The 17,977-nt window shown below is 57.5% G+C and overlaps 1 protein-coding gene across 1 annotated transcript in view; it reads right to left on the bottom strand.

Moving 5' to 3' along the window:
• Positions 1–17,977, bottom strand: part of ZNF609 (zinc finger protein 609) — a 72,681-nt gene that overhangs the window by 46,494 nt on the left and 8,210 nt on the right. Inside the window, exon 2 of the mRNA XM_086620329.1 lies at positions 10,500–11,364. Coding sequence (XP_086476455.1) covers positions 10,500–11,246 — 747 coding nt within the window. The 5' untranslated portion in view covers positions 11,247–11,364. The remainder of the gene's footprint in view (positions 1–10,499; positions 11,365–17,977) is intronic.

The raw sequence follows: 17,977 nt of genomic DNA, 5'->3' as shown, positions 1-17,977 counted from the left end.
CCCTCTTTCAGTTTAAAGCCATTGCCCCATGTCCTGTCACTACACACCCTTGTCCAAAGCCCCTCTCCAGCTTTCTTGGAGCCCCTTTAGGTACTGGAAGGCTGCTGGAAGGTCTTCCCAGAGCCTTCTCTTCTCCTCACAAAGTGCATCTCTTGCTTACGTCACGGTGGGTCAAGGGGACACAGGAGGCACCAGAGTGGAGACCTGGGGCTGTGCATCCCACCGGGAAGGGTGGGTCAGGATCCCAAGCTGGCAGGGCAGCACCAGTTGGAAATACCCGCTTGGAGCTGCTGTAGTCACATTGGCCACTGCTCTTGGCACACACGGCCGCACTGTGCCCGGCACGGGACCACGAGGACATCACAGACACCGTGGCATTGGTGATGCAGCATCCTGGCACTGACACCAGCTTTAGCAGCACTGATTATTTTTGGGATGCCCTCCCCAGGGAACACCACAACCCATGTCTCCACTCGCCACCATCCATGGACGAGTTGCCAGGCAGATGCAGCTCTCCCTCCTCCAGCCCAGCCAACAACAGGCTTGAACCCAGGACCAAGCCCCAGCTCTGAGGTCCTCGTTCAAGGGCTGAGCCCGAGGAGGGCGGCTGCCAGCCACGTGGCACGTGGTTCATTCCACAACAAGCCACATCCACCTGTTCCCAGCACAGGAGGCAGCGTACCTGCATCCCAGCGACTGGAAGGATGGATGGGGGGGCGAGTGGGGAGAGTCTGGGAATGACGCTCGTTCGCGTAGCACCTGGGGGAAAAAAAAAATCACAACATTGCATTTACATAGCTCATTGGGGGAGCGAGCTTCCTGGGATGAAATTACTTCCTGGCTTGAGGAAAAAAAAAAACAACAAACCCCATAAAACCAACACGACCACAGGATTTGTAGCCGTAACGGTGCCTTCTGCAGCCGGAGCACCTCGGGTGCTCTCCTCGACAAAGCCTGCGCTCGTGCCTAACAGGGCAGCTTTCGGCCTGTGAGGAGGATGGGGGAAACTGAGGCACGAAGGCTCCAGCGTCTCCATCAAGGGCGGGCAGCCGAGAGCCCCGCCGGTTCCTCTTGCTCCCTCGGCACGGGATGAGAAGCGCCTGGGAGCTGTACCACATCCCGTCCTTTCGACGGGACGTAAAACGTGGCACCCTCCACGTCGCCACGAGAATTATGGCTTGCGCCCGCCAAGCGGGCTCGCTCCCCGCATCATTCCTCGCTCCCACAGACTCCAAGTGAATGAGGGCCGGGCGCTATTCCCAAATAAATCCAGACGCTCACCGAGTTTTAAACCAATTTCAGGGTCGAGCACAGGGGAAGCACCAGCAGACACGTGCCGGTACCGCGCCGTGTAAACGCTTTGTGGTTAACGGCTTCCTGCGAAGGGATTTATCCTGGCCACAGCGCGCCGGGATGCAGCTGGCACCGTTCAGCCAGCCAGGGGCAAGGGAGGAGGAGAGACGGACGGCACGGGCACCGCGGGGCCTCCTGGGTTGAGCGGTGCTGGCCAAGGCCACCGCGAGCCCCGCAAGAGGCCAGTGGCCGGGCAGAGCCCCCGAGCCCTGACACCACAGCATCGCCCCGGCAGAGCCGTCACCTCCGGCTCCAGGCAATCCCGGTGGTCCCGGTGGCACAGCGTGCCCACTTGTGCCAACCCGCAGCCTGAGCTCACCCTAGAAAACCCCGAGCGCGTTTATTTACATCGGATCAGTTCCCCGATCTGGTCCGTGGGCAGGAATGAGTAACGGGGACAGGAATATCTCGAGCAGATGTTGTCACCAAATACAACACATCGTCAGGCTGCTGGGAGCTTGAAACCATTTCTGAGCCCGGTGACTCCGTCCCAGCCTGTGTCTTCCCAGCTTTCCGACTCCAGTTGCTGGCTCAACATCTACAAGACCTGGGGATGGTTTTCCTCTCCCAGCCCGATGAGGACTCCAGCTCCAGGCATCGATCACCACAAGGTGGGAACATCCCAAGAAGTCTCCTCAAAAAGTCCATAGAATCATAGAACATTTTGGGTTGGAAGGGAACTCAAAGATCATCCAGTTTCAACCCCCTGCCATGGGCAGGGACACCTTCCGCTGCACCAGGTTGCCCAAAGCCTCATCCAACCTGGCCTTGGACACCTCCAGGGATGGGGCAGCCACAGCTTCTCTGGGCAACCTGTTCCAGTGCCTCACCACCCTCAGAGGGAAGAATTTCTTCCCTAGATCCAATCTAAATCTCCCCTCTTTCAGTTTAAAGCCATCGCCCCATGTCCTGTCACTACACACCCTCGTCCAAAGCCCCTCTCCAGCTTTCCTGTAGCCCCTTCAGGTACTGGAAGGCTGCTAGAAGGTCTCCCTGGAGCCTTCTCTTCTCCAGGCTGAAGAGCCCCAACTCTCTCAGCCTGTCTCCATAGCAGAGGTGCTCCAGCCCTTGCATCATCCTCATGGCCTCCTCTGGACCCGCTCCAACAGTTCCATGTCCTTTTTGCGTCGGGAACCCCCGCGCTGAACGCACTGTGACTATCAGTTGTCTTTCATCCTGCACAAGGGTGCTGCTGGCCATCAGCTCTTAATATTTGGGTGCCCCCTCACCCAACACATCTCCGAGGTCACCTGCACACAGGGACTCACAAGTCAGACGGATTTCACAGCTCCAGCCTGAATCACCCTCAAAAAGCAGCAGCACAGAAGACGTCACGCTTGCAGAAAAAATGGGAAAATGAGGTGAATCCCCAACAAGCCGCCCTTCAAAAGGAGAAGACGGGAAAAAACACAGGCAGCATTTTGCTCCGCAGCCCTTTCCAGCGGCCTCCCGGGCTGCCGGGCGGAGGAGCAGCTTTGCTCATTAGCGGGTTATTCCTGGCACACTCCCCTTGCATCAGCTCCCCGGCAGCGCCGCGGGAGCAGCTCGGCGGGTTTTGAAGCCTTCGGGGTAGCGCAGGGCTCTCCAGACGCTGGAATCTTCCTTTAAAGAAATCTCCCTCGGGCGGATAAATGGTGCCGGTAACCGGGGTCGTTAGGCTAACAAGCAGCCACCGCCAGCCTGGAAGCAACGCAACAAACACGAGAGAGTCTACCAGAGGCCGGATAGCCTCGGAATCTGACCCACCTCGAGCAGCTACTGTCTCCACCAGAGGAGAAATCGGGTCCGTGAGTCAGCGGGATCAATCACCCGCTGGCCTTTCCGTCAAAATTGCTCATCAAAGCGGCGCGGGAGCGAATTTGCGGCTCGCTCGTGCCACGGAAGCGCTGCACGGACCCCGTGGAGCAGGACCTGTCCCCTCTCTGCCCGCCTTCTCGGTAGCGCGGTGTCATTCCTGCTCCCGCGTTTCGGGAACGGGGAGATGTGTCCTTGACGGGGAGGCGCAGGTCTTGCTTCCCGCTCCAGCATGACGATCTATTCAACGGGATATGGCAACGGCGACGGGTCGGGCATCAAAACCAGCTCAGCCCTTTACCGCTGCCAGCCGGGAAAGCAAACAGGGAGAGATGTCATTTTTCCTTTATAAAACCTTCCGAGGCGGGATCGGCTGAAATCCCCAGCCTGCTACATCTAGCGGTTCCAAAAAAAAAAAAAGAAAAAAGGGAAAAAAAAAAAAAAAAAAATCCCACATATAAATAACCTCTCAGCAGGAGCCAAAACTCCAAGACTAACCCCGTGGTTTTCAGCGAACGAGGCCAATTTCCTCCTTTGTAGCTCCTGACACATGTTGGCTGCGCGCCCCCCGCTCGCCGCGTTCCGGCGGCAGAAGGCTCTGGGCGCCGGGGCCGAGAAGGAAACCAGCGGTGTAATTCCCAAGGCTTCCCAACACAGCCCTGTCAGCAGCTCTCGAGGCGGCCGATTCCAGCAAAGCAACCACAGCGAGAGGGGCTGGCAAGAGCTGGCAGCTGCCTGTACCCCCCCAATGCCACTTCCTTGGGCTGCCAACTTCGCTCCAGCTGCCGTTCCCCAAAAACAGCTGAGCCCTGAGGAGCGAGGGGTGGGAACCGGCGCTGGGATGGCAGGAAAACGGCTTCTGCCCGGGGTTTTGGGTATGAGCAGGTCCCTCCAAGCACCAGGCTTCCCGCATGCCCTAAAAATCCCGGGGGGAAAACCAAGTACAGGGTTAATGCCAGCTCGGAAGGGATGGACGGAGCGAGCTTTGGAGGGGCTGTAAAGCAGAAGTTTTCACCGGAACGCCGAACAGTGGGAGTTTCTCTGCCCAAACTCTGCCCCCATGAGAAGGAAACCCACGCCGGGCACTACCCATCACATCTGGGTCAAAATCACATTCATGACTTCAAGGGTGGGACCAGCCCACAACGCCCCATCCCGGCTTTGCCCCACATCGAGCGTTCCCAAACCACGACCTCGAACGCAGAGGAGCCCTCTTCATCCTCACCTCGATGGGGATCTCGGCTCAGAGCAGCCCCCGTTTCGCCTAAGCTTTGCATCAAACGTCTTGGCGTTTGGGGTGGGAAAAGCTCTTTCGGTGTGTTGGGTTTTTTTGCCAGCACAGGAGGCTCTCAACGCACAGAGGGCTCGAGCCCTCGGCACGGTGGCTACTCGATCCCACCCCATTCCACGGGGAGCTCCGTGGTCAAACCATGTTTGAACCATTTTATACAGGAGCAAGACACAAAGAGTCATCAATGGAGGGTGAGATCAGGTCCTAAAAGGATGCGTGGAGAGCAGAGCTGGAAGCTCTGAGCAATATGAATCCCTTGGGCTGCTTCACTGGTGCCACCATCAAGCTGGGGAAGGAGGACAAGCACTAAGGGACAACAAGAAGCTGGTGGTGGCTGGAATACCGTGACAGAAGAGGCCATGGCAGAGCTGGAGACGTTTATACCCACCAGCAAGATGATGCAAAGCAGCAGCACAGGATTAGCAGCCACATCTCCAAGGCACGGTGCAAGGAGCTGCCTCCACCATCAGGTCGGGACCAAGCCCGCAGCAGTCTCTGGGCTCTACACAGGGCACCTGTCTCTTTGACACACAAAGTTGGAAGCAAACACAATATCCAACACACAGAAACGTCTTTAAGAGAGTCTACGGCCATCTCCCGTTGGGCTTGGACCTGGTGGAGCTACTGCCCTCTGGGCAGATCTCAACCTCTTCAAGCTGGAGTCATCTGAGCACATCTGCACTCCAACCCTCACTGCTCCACCAACAATGGCTAAAAATGAAAAGGTAACTGTGCTTTGATTGCAGGTAAAGAATTAATGAATGGGTGGGGGGCACCCAGCACCTGGGGGGGGGGGGGAATGTCATCCCACATCCTGGCCAGGCTGGGATGGTCACAGCTGTAGGAACAGCACTGAAGACACCATCCATGGGTTTAGGGGAAGAAGGTCTGCACAGATGACACCAAAGCCACACTGCAAACTGCCATACAAGACAGTGGCAGCAGGGAGAGCCCAGGGATGTATTTTTGGGGACTATTTTTTTGGCAGCTGCCACTGGCATGGCGTAACCACCACCGTGGCATAACCACCACTGTCTGACCTCCCAGTGGCTGCTGGAGCACCACCTCCGCCGCCACGCTGTCCTCCTGCAGATCCACAGAGGGATTGCCACACCAGCTCTGGGGCCCATCCACTGCGGTGTCCCCCACCTTCCGACGTCCCTCGCCACCGGGCCACCCCTCGCCGGGGCCACCACGCAGGGCGTAACCACGTTGCGTTCGGAGGGAAAAATTCAGGGCAACAAAAAAAACCATACCGGTGGCTTCTAGCCCCACTCCCGCAGCGGGACGCGAGCGAATCCAACCTCCTGGCTGCCCGAAACCGCAGCGCACGTGACCCGGAGAGGCTTTTCCGAAGAGCCGAGTCTCCAGCGGCTTCTGTTTGCCTTTCCCTTGTTTGCGGCAGCGTCGCATCTGGACGCCCGTCAGGAGGGGAGGGAAAGAAAAAAAAAAAAAAAACAAAAAAAAAGAGAAAAAAACCAAACCCCAAACGCCCTCCCTCCTGCTGAACAACCTCTCCATCAACACAAAGCCGGAGCGGCAGCCAAGAGCTGGGAGGCTCTTTTGTTTAATGCTTCACGCCGGCGGGCCGGGCCGGCTCGCCCCAGCGTGCCGCGGAGCCAGGTGCCGGGTGCCGGGCCGGCGAGTGAGCGCCCGCTGCCCCAGCGAACCGGTGCCGGGGCCGCCGAGGCCATGGGAAAGCAGCCGACGGTGGAAACGGGCTTCCCAAGGCTGGCCAGCGCCGCTGCTCCACACACGGCCATCTTGGAGAGCGCGGCTGCTCGCCGAGAGCCGCCGTTCCCTCTGGAACACCGGTGGCCCCCTCCAAACCAAACCATCTCCAACACCCCGTGGCTTGTCGTGTGCCGATCAGGGCCGGGGCTGGTTGCTGGTCCACGTGCTCCAGACATGGGGCATCAGCGTAGACTTGTTTCTTTCGCTGCTGCAAGAAGCATTCAGCTCCCGCTGCTGCTCTCCCCAAATATTTTTGGGAATCCAGCAGCACGGGCTGGTGCAAGGAGCTGCCCGGGTGCCAAACAGTAGCCCAGGGGAGACCTGCGCCCGGTGCTTGTCCCATGCCAGAGACGCTGGAAGGTCTCGGCAGGGTCACTGCCAACAGGTTTCGTCAGGATCAGCCTCATCCCTGAAGTTATCGCTTGTGTCCCGACACACTGACGACACCGTGTTTGACAGGAGTACGTAACAAGCCAGGGCGTGCCAGGAGGCTGGATACGGCCAAGATACACGCCTAGAAAATGAGAATCTGGGGTATTCGGCTCCTGAGGCTTCAGCCCGGAAAGCAGGGACCACAAGAGCCATGAGGTCACACCGCCAAAACATCTCCCATCAAGACCATGAGCCATATCCACAGGCTCCATCGCTGTGATGTCAGACACGGGAGCACGGGCAGAAATGATGTCAGACACCCGCAGGCACGAAAGAGTGGCTGAAAATATCCAACAAAAAGCTCCTTCCTACCCCCAGCAGGGACAGGAGAGCTGCAAAACCCTACGGCGAGACGTTTCGAGGGCACAAAAGCGGAAGGAGGAGCGAGCAGCGCGCTGACCGTGGCACCGAAGCACCTCACCACGGGAAACACACTCGCTGCTCAAGCGGCCTTCAACCCAGCCACGGAGGTACCACAGAGCCTACCTCTACCCACGTAGGCACAGGGAGGACACCCACCCCGGGCAGAAGCTGCTGGAGGGAGAGATGGTCTCTCCTTCTCCATCCCCAAACGGAACTCAGGCTCCCGGCCCGAAACGGAAGCGGGAGCAGCGCAGGGTTAAGCAGAGGACAAGTTGTCGGAGACCAAAGGTTGGGCTGAGTCACGTTGCGGCCGTTCCTGTTTCAATCTGAGCAAGCTGCTGGCTTCCCAGGCGGGGTTTCTTCCCAGGCCTGTAGGAACCTGTCTCCCCGTCATCCCCCTGATGCAATCCCCAGAAGGATCACAGAATTATAAAGCGGTTTGGGTTGGAAGGGACCTCAAAGATCATCCAGTTCCAACCCCCCTGCCATGGGCAGGGACACCCTCCACTACACCAGGTTGCTCAAAGCCTCATCCAGCCTGGCCTCGAACACTTCCAGGGATGGGGCAGCCACAGCTTCTCTGGGCAACCTGTGCCAGTGCCTCACCACCCTCAGAGGGAAGAATTTCTTCCTTAGATCTGATCGAAATCTCCCCTCTCTCAGTTCAAAGCCATTGCCCCGTGTCCTGTCACTACACACCCTTGTCCTGTCACTACACACCCTTGTCCAAAGCCCCTCTCCAGCTTTCCTGTAGCCCCTTTAGGTACTGGAAGGTGCTGGAAGGTCTCCCTCAAACCTTCTCTTCTCCAGGCTGAACAGTCCCAACTCTCTCAGCCTGTCTCCAGAGCAGAGGTGCTCCAGCCCTCGCATCATCTTCGTGGCCTCCTCTGGACCTGCTCCAGCAGTTCCATGTCCTTCTTGTGTTGGGGCCCCAGAGCTGAAGGCAGCCCTGCAGGGGAGGTCTCAGGAGAGCAGAGCAGAGGGGCAGAATCCCCTCCCTCAACCTGCTGCCCACACTGCTTTGGATGCAGCCCAGGACACGGTTGGCTTTATGGGCTGCCAGCGCACAGTGCCAGCTCACGTTGAGCTTCTCATCAACCAACACTCCCAAGTCCTTCTCCTCAGGGCTGCTCTCAATCCATTCTCTGCCCAGCCTGGACTTGTGCTTGGGATTGCCCCGAACCATGTGCAGGACCTTGCGCTTGGCCTTGTTAGAGCTGCCCTCCCACAGCCAGCATGTACCTCCCCTCTTCGCTTGTCCTCTAGACGCCACTTAGCAGCATTTCTGGTGCTTTCAGGAGACAGGAATAGCCTGACGCCACTGCCCACCTCCATCTTCCACCCTGCCCCGGTCACTGACCCATGCTCAGGTTGTTCTTCAAGCAACAAAACTGCGTTCCCACCCCTCACCATGCATTCTTCTCCTCACGCATAGCTTTCCCAACCTGAAGGAAGCCACCCGGCTGCCTCCAGGATGCTGACGAAACACAGTCAGTGTTTCCTCCTGAGCCCAAACCTGACGTGTTCCAGCAGATCACGACTTTAAATCACTTCTCCAAACAGGGCTCAACCCTCCAGGCTGAGCCTTTATTGACACAGTTGTACCTGAATCTGGACAAGTAAAACAGCAGAACCATCCTCACGAGGTATCTGCACGGAGAAGACAGAATGGTTTGGGTTGGAAGGGACCTTCAAACATCACCTAGTCCAACCCGCCTTCCAATGGGCAGGCACATCTTTCCCCGATCAGGTTACTCAAAACCCAGTCCAACCTGACCTTGAACACTTCCAATCACGGGGCATCCACAACGTCTCCGAACAACCCATTCCACTGTCTCACCACCTTCATCATAAAAAATTCCTTCCTGTGTTCAATCTACACCTGTCCCACCTAAAAACCAATCTACACCTAAAACCACCACCCCTTGTCCTGTCACTGTAGGACCTGGTAGAAAGTCTCTCTCCATCATTCTTATAAGCCCTCTACAACCCAAGTGAGGTCTCATCAGAGAGGACTAGAGAAGGACAACCCCTCCCTGGACCTGCTGGCCACATTTCTTTGGATGCAGCCCAGGACACGGTTGGCTTTCCAGGCTGCCAGCGCACATTGCCAGCTCATGTTGAGCTTCCCATCAACCAACACCCCCAAGTCGTTCTCCTCACAGCAGCTGTCAATCCATTCACCCCCCAGTCTGTTCCAATAGTGAGGATTGCTCTGACTCAGATGCACTTGGCCTTGTTGAACTTCATGGGTCCACCCCTCCACCCTGTCAAGGTCCGTGATGTTTGGTCCTTCATAATCCCCAACTCACTTTGGCATTTCTACCTGCAGAGGCCTTCTGCAGCTGCATCAGTGCAAGAAATAAATCTTTAATAGGAAAAACCACAGTAAAAGCCACTCAGGGTACAACCAAAATTGCAGCCACCTCCTGTGCTGGCTTTGACAGCGCCAGCAGCAGATGGCTATGAAGGAACACAACAGTCAAGCATGTTGAGATACTTCCCAAACCACTTCCCGAGCTCCAGCCCTCCTCAGGCCTTTCCCAAGCCAAAAGACATTGCCCTGTACACCCCAGCGATGGGTTCCTCTTCCACAAACCCAGCCCGGTGCCCCAGAGCGTCGGTGAAATTTCAGCATCCGCAGCTTTTTGCAGGAGCGCTCAAATCCATCATGCAAAAGAGCATCTGCTCCTCTTCCCAGTCTCATCCACTCTGGCTCTGCTGCCAGAAAGGACAAGGAAACAACATGTCATCTCCACATCGCTCTTTCATTTTATAGGCTTAAGCCACCTGCCCCAGGAGCCTTCCTCTCGAGCAGAGGAAGCACCAACCTACTCCCAGAGCCATCCTATGACTGACCATCCCCACCACCCTTCTCTCCTTGCATACTCGTATCTTTTTGCGGATGGAAAAACGAAATCTGCCCAACATCTTGGGGACCACGAAACGAGGCGGTACCTCCCGTCGACCCCACGTCCCCATGCAGATCCCACATTTACTAACACGTTAAGGTCTCCTTCTCCGCAAACAAGGCGACCAGAGGGAAATAAATTCCTGCGGGAGCTTTGACACACAAGGTGACGCCATCGGGGAGCAGAGCACGGCGACCAACCGACGCTGTCCTGTCCTGTGGGGAGCTGGAGCAGGCACAGGATGAGGACATCACCTTCACCGCCAGCCCAGGCTCATCCCGCAGAAAAACGGGAGCCAGAGGCTTTGGACCCGCTCAGCACAGCCGCAGCGCCGCAGAAACCAAATCCCCCAGAGTTCAGCAGGGTGATACCCCGAGGCGCAGTACCAGTTCCCAGAAGCTGGGCACAGCTTGACCGCTGCCCTCCCATCGCCACGTCCACATCCTGGCACATCATGCAGCCAAACCGTCTTCTCGCCAGACCCAGGGGGCACCAGCCACGCATCGGCGCCGGCCCTCAACGCTCCGAGACACGCGGTCCCTCGTCAGCCCCAGCAGCACGTCCCGGCGCAGCAGCGACCGGCGATGCCCCCTCCACCCGCATCCCGCCGCCTTTCTTACCTTCTCCGACTTCACCTTTTTCAGCTGCCGGCACTCGCTTTCCCCATCCTCCAGCTCCGACTTAACTCCCAAGGGATTGAGCGCAGCTCCCGTGTCAATAGCGATACTCCCAAGCTGCTCGGCAGCAGCGGGCTCTGGCCCCTGGCCCCCGTCGTACTGTCCCACCCTCACTGCCAGGGCCAGGGGCTGCAGCACGCCGGGCTCCTTCTCCACCGCAGACCCCGTGCCCTCACTCCTCTCCTTCTTGCTTTTCGACGAGCCGCCCTCCTTCTCCTTCTTGGAGCCGGCCACGCTGCGAGACGCCTTGGCCGATTTCTCCGAGCCCTTCGGAGCGACGGCGGGCACCAAGCTGCCCGAGTTGGCGCCGTCCCCAGAGCGTCCTTGAGCCTCCTTCTTGCCACCAGCTCCCTCGCTGGGAGTGAACAAGGAGGTCCCCGGGGTTGGCTTGCCACTGTCCTTGCCACTCTTGCTCCTTTTCGATTTGGATTTGCCCTCCTTGCCCTGCGGGCCCGGCACCGGGCTCACAAACTTGATGTTATCCGGTAAGGTTGCCACCGCGTTGGGTGCCGGGAGCCCCACCTCTTTGGAGCCCGACATTTCCAATTTCTGCTGATCCTTCTCCAAATCAGCGTCCAGGTCAATGATGAGATTCCCTACGCCAATGTCCCACTCATCCCCGCTGTCGTACGTCTCAACCGGGTTCGCATCGATTCCTTTCCCTCCGGAAGCTCCGCTGCTCAAGGACATCTTAGAGTTAACGGCCCCTCACGGTTCAAGGCTCTTCCCTGCCTCCACGTCCTGGGGGTCACCTACGTCCTCGGGGGGCTTCCAGCGGTCGGAGTGTGCCCAGGTGACAGCATCGCTGCTGGAAGGGAAAGCAAAAAGAAGAGAGTTACGCACGAAGAGCCCCGAACAGGCAGATGTGCCGTGGTCAGCAGCCACATGAGCAAGGAGAAGTCTTGGAGAGGGTGAAACCCCCCCAACCTCCCAAATCCCCCATCGCCCGACACCAGGCACCATCCTCCCGCCACCCCCCTGGGGCCGGGGGCTGCTCCTCAGCCGTCCCCTGCAGCAGCAGCCATCTGGCACCAGTCCCTCGATCGATCCCAGCCCTGGCAGGTCACGGCTCTCGGTTCCGACAAGACATTACTCACACGTTTCCCCGCTCGCTGCTTCCCTCTGAATTATCGAGCGCTGCCCCGAGGAGGGAGGATTGATTCCTCTCCCGCCGATGCCACCCGAGGGGAGGGCTCCCCGCTGCGAGGGCCGAGAGCCGCTCGCCGGAGAAGTCAAGTGCCTCAGTGGGAAATAAATCCTGAGCTTCAGAGCGCCTGCCATGCTCGGGATGCATCGGTGTGGTCACCAAAGGCCAAATGGCAGTGGGAAGCGACGGGTTTTCATCCCGCACTCCCAGGCGGTTTGCTCTGGGATGTTGAGCCACCATCACCTCCAGCATGACGAGCCGTGTAGCAGGCTCCGAAGGACGGGAAACCGAGGCACGGTTCTCAACCGGGAAGAAGGGGATCGGCCCTACCTGCCCACACCGTGGCCAACTCCTCGTAGTCCAAAATTTCTCCTCCCGGCTTCCCAGCCCCAATCCCTGCTCTCAGATGCATTATACGCTGCCGTGTCCCCGGCGGCAGCGACGGGGGGGGGGAGAAAACAAGACAAGACACCCACGCGCAACCCGGAGTCGGAGTCGCTCGCTGAGATTAGCTCGTGGCGATTACACTGACGAGACATAATTAACACATGAAACAGCTTCTTCTCAGCAGCCACCCGGCCAGTTACTGGGCCCCAGCTGCCCGCTTCTCCAGATCTCTTAAGAAATCCTTGACCACCCATTTGGAGGAAGCTCCTCTCCAGCAGCACCGTCCTCCTCCCTTTCCCTGCCGAGCTCCGGGTCTGTCGGCTCCTGGTACTATTTACGAGCAACGCTTCAAAAACAGGTGACTTAGAGAAATGAGAAAGAAAAAAAAAAACAAAAAAAACAAAAAAAAAACCCCACACATGCACAAATTTCTCCAAACCCCGGCAGGCAGAGCCTGGAAAGCAGCTTCATGGTGCGTTTCCAGAGATGCAAACACTGTAAAAATGCCAGGGATTCTTTCATCAGACAGGCTGCCGCAGCCAGACCATTTTCCATCTGCTCCCCGCAGCATCCTCGGCTCCGTACAGCTAATAATCCGCTCCCTGACAGGTCATTACGGAGATTTTTAACCCCAGGAGCCGGGGGGGAGCACGCGAGCTGGAAATGAAAAGCACTGACCTCTCATTTGAGCGGCAGAGAAAAGTGCCGAATCAGGAGATCACTTTGTGCACCGGAGTCTCTAACTGCTTCCCAAAGCCGCACCGCGTGTTTCTCTTGCCTCCTCCTCTTCCTCCTCCTCCTCCTCCTGCTCCAGCACCTGCTCCCCAGCCCCAACCCCATCGACCTGCCTCTCCGAGCCGGCGATCGGCAGCGACCATCTCACCTCCGCATGGCGCTCACCTCCACGCCGGCGCGCGTTGCCGCAACCAGCTCCCTTTGTGCCGCGGATCCGCAGCGATTTCTTTGTCCGGATGGGCAAAGCCAGGAGCGAGGTGGATGAACCCCATTTTTTTAGCTGGTAGCCCCTAACGAGCCCAAAGACGAAGCAGCGTGTCCAGTCACAACCCCGCCGGACACAGCTTGGGGACACGGCGCTGCCGCGCAGAACCAACACACGTGAGCTACCGGGAGAGCATGAGGCTCCGAGAGGTGCCCACCCGAGGCTGGAGGACACAATGGGCCAGCGCAGAGGGATGGACAGACCAGGATCCGGCCTCGGCGTCGCAGGAAGGTGATGGACAATCCGCAGGGCTGTACTGCGACAGGCACGGCATCGCCCGCTCCACGCAACACCACTGCGCCGCCAGCTTGGCCGGCTCTCCGCTCGACCGGGGAGCTCGCCTGGCACTTTTCAGGGTACATATATACATACGTGCACATACACATAAATATTATTCATATCTGTGAAATGAGGAGAGCAGATGAGCAGCACTTCGGTCTGGAACTACGCAAACGGCAGCAGCGTTTGCCAACTCCTACCACAACAAAAGGAAGAAGGAGCCCAGAAGTCCGCTGGGCCCTCGGCGATTAGAGAGCCAGGAGCACGCAAAGGGTTAGAAAACAAGAGGAGAAAAAACATTCCCCCTCCGGAGGAGGCGCCAAGGGAGCCCGAGATCTGCTAACGCAGGGGAGAAGGAGCCGCAAACAGGACAGACGAGAACAGGCTGGATCTGCAACGTCGTGCCGAGAGCGGGGCAGGGAGCCGGGGACGTGCCGCTGCAGGAGGAGGGATCGGAGCAGGGATCCGTCCTTTCCAGGCCAGGGCTGAAGGCCAGGAGCCCAGTACACCATCTGGGGCAGGGAGAATCCCCTGAACATCATCCATTGCACACGGCGCTCAACCACTTCCTGCAGCTCAAAAACCCCCTCCCCAGAATTCCCATCCCGACTCCCCATTTCTCTTCTCCAAAGCACCGCTCTCGTGGGCTCAATCTCTGCAGCCAGAGGAGCGTTTCGGGTCCCTCTCCCAAGCAAGACCCCCCTCAAGACCCCCAAACTTGCCACGCCGTTGCTATTCCGGCTGGATGGGACCCCCTGGCTACCGCAGCCTACAGTCCAGAGGAGGAGGTCCCTCTCCCACCGCTCAGTTGGCCCAAGTTGGAGAAGCGCCAGGTGCTATCCAGATCGTCCTGGCTCTCCCAGCGGGGAGAGCAGGGGGGGAGTAACATCGCCACAAATCCCGGCGTCTCAGCAAACAGACGGAGGAGATGGATTCGGCTATAAACGTGTCCTTCCCCTTACCTCCTGCCACCGCGGGATTGATCCCCGCGCAACATGGAAAGCATGTGCTCACTTGTTGGCCTGGAGACCTGCCAGCAAAGCGTTTTAAGAGCAGTCCTGGAGCGCAGATCCTACAAGGAGACAGCTTTCTGCTTGGGAATGCTGCACACACACAGCACCAGACATGAATAATTCAACTCCATTAGGTGCATCGAGACCTCTCCACAATCCGCATCTCCGGGCTGGGATGGAGCCAACCCTGTTAAAGAGGCGAACCTGAAAGTTCACTTTCGGAGCTGCGAACACACCTGGAGAAAGACGGGCCAAGAGAAGAGCTCGCCTTGGAACAGGGAGAGAGGGAACGGCGCGAGTCCCCGGCTCTTTGTGCTAAAACACAGGCAGGATGCTCGGCAGCAAACTCACCCCGCTCCGGCTTTCTCTCCCAGTTCCCAGAGGCCAAGAAACCAAAGCGGGGGCAGGACGGAACGCCCAAGGGTGGTGAGATGTAGGAGAAAGCTCTTCTCCTGGCAACAACCAGCCCACACGGAGGGAGACTGTCTCATACCCATATGCTCCAGCCTGCAGCGCTCCAGGATCAGCCTCTGGTGGCTTCCAGACATGACCGACTGCAATTTTCACCCTGATTAACTTTCAGGAATGCCCGCAAGAAGGAGCGGCGAAGCTGATGGGAATCAAGGAGCCGGGGGGTGAATCTCCAGGACGCAGCGTTTCCTCCGGCGGGGCACAAGGCAGAGAGCGGAGGGTTTCAGGGAGACGTTTGCCCCGGCTGGGAACGACCCTGGACAGCAAATGGACCCCTCCGCTCATTCCCATGGCAAAGGCAACGCCGGCAGATGGGGGGAGCGCATCCATGGAAGCGATGCCAGCCCCCCACCGGGCTCCCCGCGAGCCCCCGGCCCCGCTCCGCCGAGGCAACAGCACGAGGGGCCGCGGTGGCGAGGCCCTTCCTCCCGCTGGCAGCCGGCCGGCAGCTCTCCCCACACGCTGCCTCCGCACAAGATCCCTTTTTGTTTCCTTTTACGACTGAAGAAACTCGGGGTGGGGGGGGGTGGGGGGAACACGCCGGCCTTTCCCGAGCCGCCGCGCTCGCTCCCCGCTCGGCTCCTACCACCGCGTTTGTAATCCCCCAGCTGGGCTTGTTTGGGTTGGATTTTTGGTGAAGTAACTCGCATGGCTTTGCTGCAGATTTCTTTTGAAGACGTTCCCCTCTCTTCCCCGCCTCCTTCTCTCTAGGGATGGGGGAGAGAAAATAAAAAATAAAAAAAATAAAAAAAAAAAAAAAAAAGAAAAAAGAGAAAGGTTGAACGCGAGCCAGCTGGCACGCTCAAGAGGAGACGGAGAAATCCGCACAAAGGAGCTTCCTCACTCACTTGCTGCTTTCAGCTCCAGAAACCACGCAGGGGAGGAGGGTTTGCTCTCCCCCATACATCACTCAAGCCGGAGCAGACAAAGGAGATTCACCACGACACCCTCCCGGACTGCCACCCAACGGGGCCGCGATCCCTCCGTCGGCCTTCGGCCCCGCAGGAGCCGGGGCAAAACCACGGCGAAGCTCAGGGCTTCAAAACAATGTGGAATTAAGGAAGATTTTTGGAACGGAGGAGCCACGCTCCCCCATCTCCTCGCTCGCGCAAGGAGCCGGCCCCGGGGAGAAGTTGGAGCCGAGCGGGACGGCGCCGGCGAGCTGCCAGGAGGGAGAAGGCTGAACCCAGTTTGAATAAAATGGAGCCACCCTTCTTTTTTTTTTTTTTTAATATGGAGGTGCGTCCCGCCAAGACTACAGCTTCCAGCATGCACTGCAACCGGAGCGCCCGGAGAGACGTCGAGAAACTTACGCTGGGACTCCCAAGTTTCCGTAGGCTGAGCCTTGACACTGGAGATGAACCTGACACAGGGCAGCGCCCCAGTCATGAGTCATTTGTTGGCATTCTTGAGAAAAGCCAGAAATATTTCAGTCCAGGCATTACAAAAGCAGGACGGGTGAGGTCACTGGAAGAGGCTGGAGATGGAGGAAGATGGGAGAGGTGAGCGAAGACCTCTTTGGTGTAGGGGCAGCCAGGCAATCGCCCTACCTGGAGCAAAGCTCAGCAGATTCATCAGTCACGACATCCACCTGCTACCAAATACACACTCAAATGTCAACTTCCCGTTCATCATCAGTCCAAAGACACAGCTCGGATCAAAATTCATCCTCATGTCCACCCCCATCCGCTCATGACCTTAAAACACGACCTTTACAGCAACATTCAGCGAGACTACGGCACACAAGCCCAGCAAAACCGTAGATACAAGATCAGGGCACGCGGTGCCAGATCTCAACCTGGCAGTGTTTGAAGAAAACGCTCTACCAGATCAGCTAAAACTCAGCGTTTGCTTCTTATCAACACTTCTTTACATCTTCAACGTTCTCGAACAGCTCAACAGCAAAGCCGCCCTCGGCAGACCCTCTCGCTTCCCTCAGCTCCCAACAAGCCAAACACAACTGGTGGCAACGTCACCAACACGTGAGGTACACAAAAAGGGGGGAAACGAGAAGGAGGAAATGTTTCCAGTCTTCCTTTACATCGTAAAATTGGGAAAACCAGAACGAGTTCCTCTTAAATCCTCCCATGGCTCTTGGAAGCGTCATCACCAAAGTCCAAATTTTTCATCTGTTTGCACCTCAAGAGCCCGCAAGTTCTTCAGATTTCCAATTATTTGATTTTGATGCCTCTCAGCCCTGGCATTTTTTTCAAGCTACCTACTGAATGAAACACGACTCAGATTTCCTCCACCAACACACAGGGATGTCCACAGCTTCACGTTTCAAGAAAGCTAAGGGTGAGAGAAACATCACCCAAGGTCCTCAGCTCAAGCAGAAGGCACATCAATACCTCCAGGCTCACACAAAGGCACCAAACGTCACTGCATTTCGTCCCCATGAAGGACAAATGTCACCTTCTCTGCACTCCCACTTGCTCTCCGCTGAATGGCCCCGCTGGAGTCCTTTCTCCGGTGGGAAGCTGAGCAAGCACCATCGTTACACACAAGCGTGAACATACATGTCAACATGACTCAGGTCATAGAAGCACAGAGCAGACCAGGTTGGAAGGGACCTCAAAAGGTCACCTGGTCCAACCTTCTGTGAGAAAGGGAGCCCAGATGAGATTATCTACCACTCTGTCCATTAGCATCTTGAAAACCTCCAGTGGTGGGGACTCTACCATGTCCCTGAGGAGGTTGTGTCAGTGACTGCTTGCTCTCACTGTAAAAAAATTCCTTTCTTATGTTGAGATGAAACCTCTCGTATCCATTGCCCCTTGACTTCTCCACATGGCTCCTTGTGAAAAGAAAGTCTCCGTCCTCTTTTTAGCCTCCTTTAAGTTCAGTGACTCGCTTGCATGCACAGCCCTCCCATGGAGAGCTGAGGGACCTCCTGCCACGCAGAGCCGGGTCTGCAGGACGGGTCACAGCGAAGCACCAAGCACAGCTCGGGCAGACGAGAGCCGTGCCAGCACTTCCTTACGGCTCTCACGTCACCTTCCCAAGCCTCTGCCGCGGAGATGAGCAAGGCTCACGTTGGCTGTTCCTCTGGATGCTGGCTGGCTATAGCCTGCTCATCCAAAAAAATAACCAGGCTAGACCTTCCCAGCAAGCACGACCTTGC

The sequence above is a fragment of the Tauraco erythrolophus genome, chromosome 14 (genome assembly GCF_009769465.1).
Source record: "Tauraco erythrolophus isolate bTauEry1 chromosome 14, bTauEry1.pri, whole genome shotgun sequence".
In the NCBI taxonomy this organism is placed as follows: domain Eukaryota; kingdom Metazoa; phylum Chordata; class Aves; order Musophagiformes; family Musophagidae; genus Tauraco; species Tauraco erythrolophus.
Note: the sequence above shows the minus strand (reverse complement) of the source record. Positions and strands in the feature narration are given on the sequence as shown.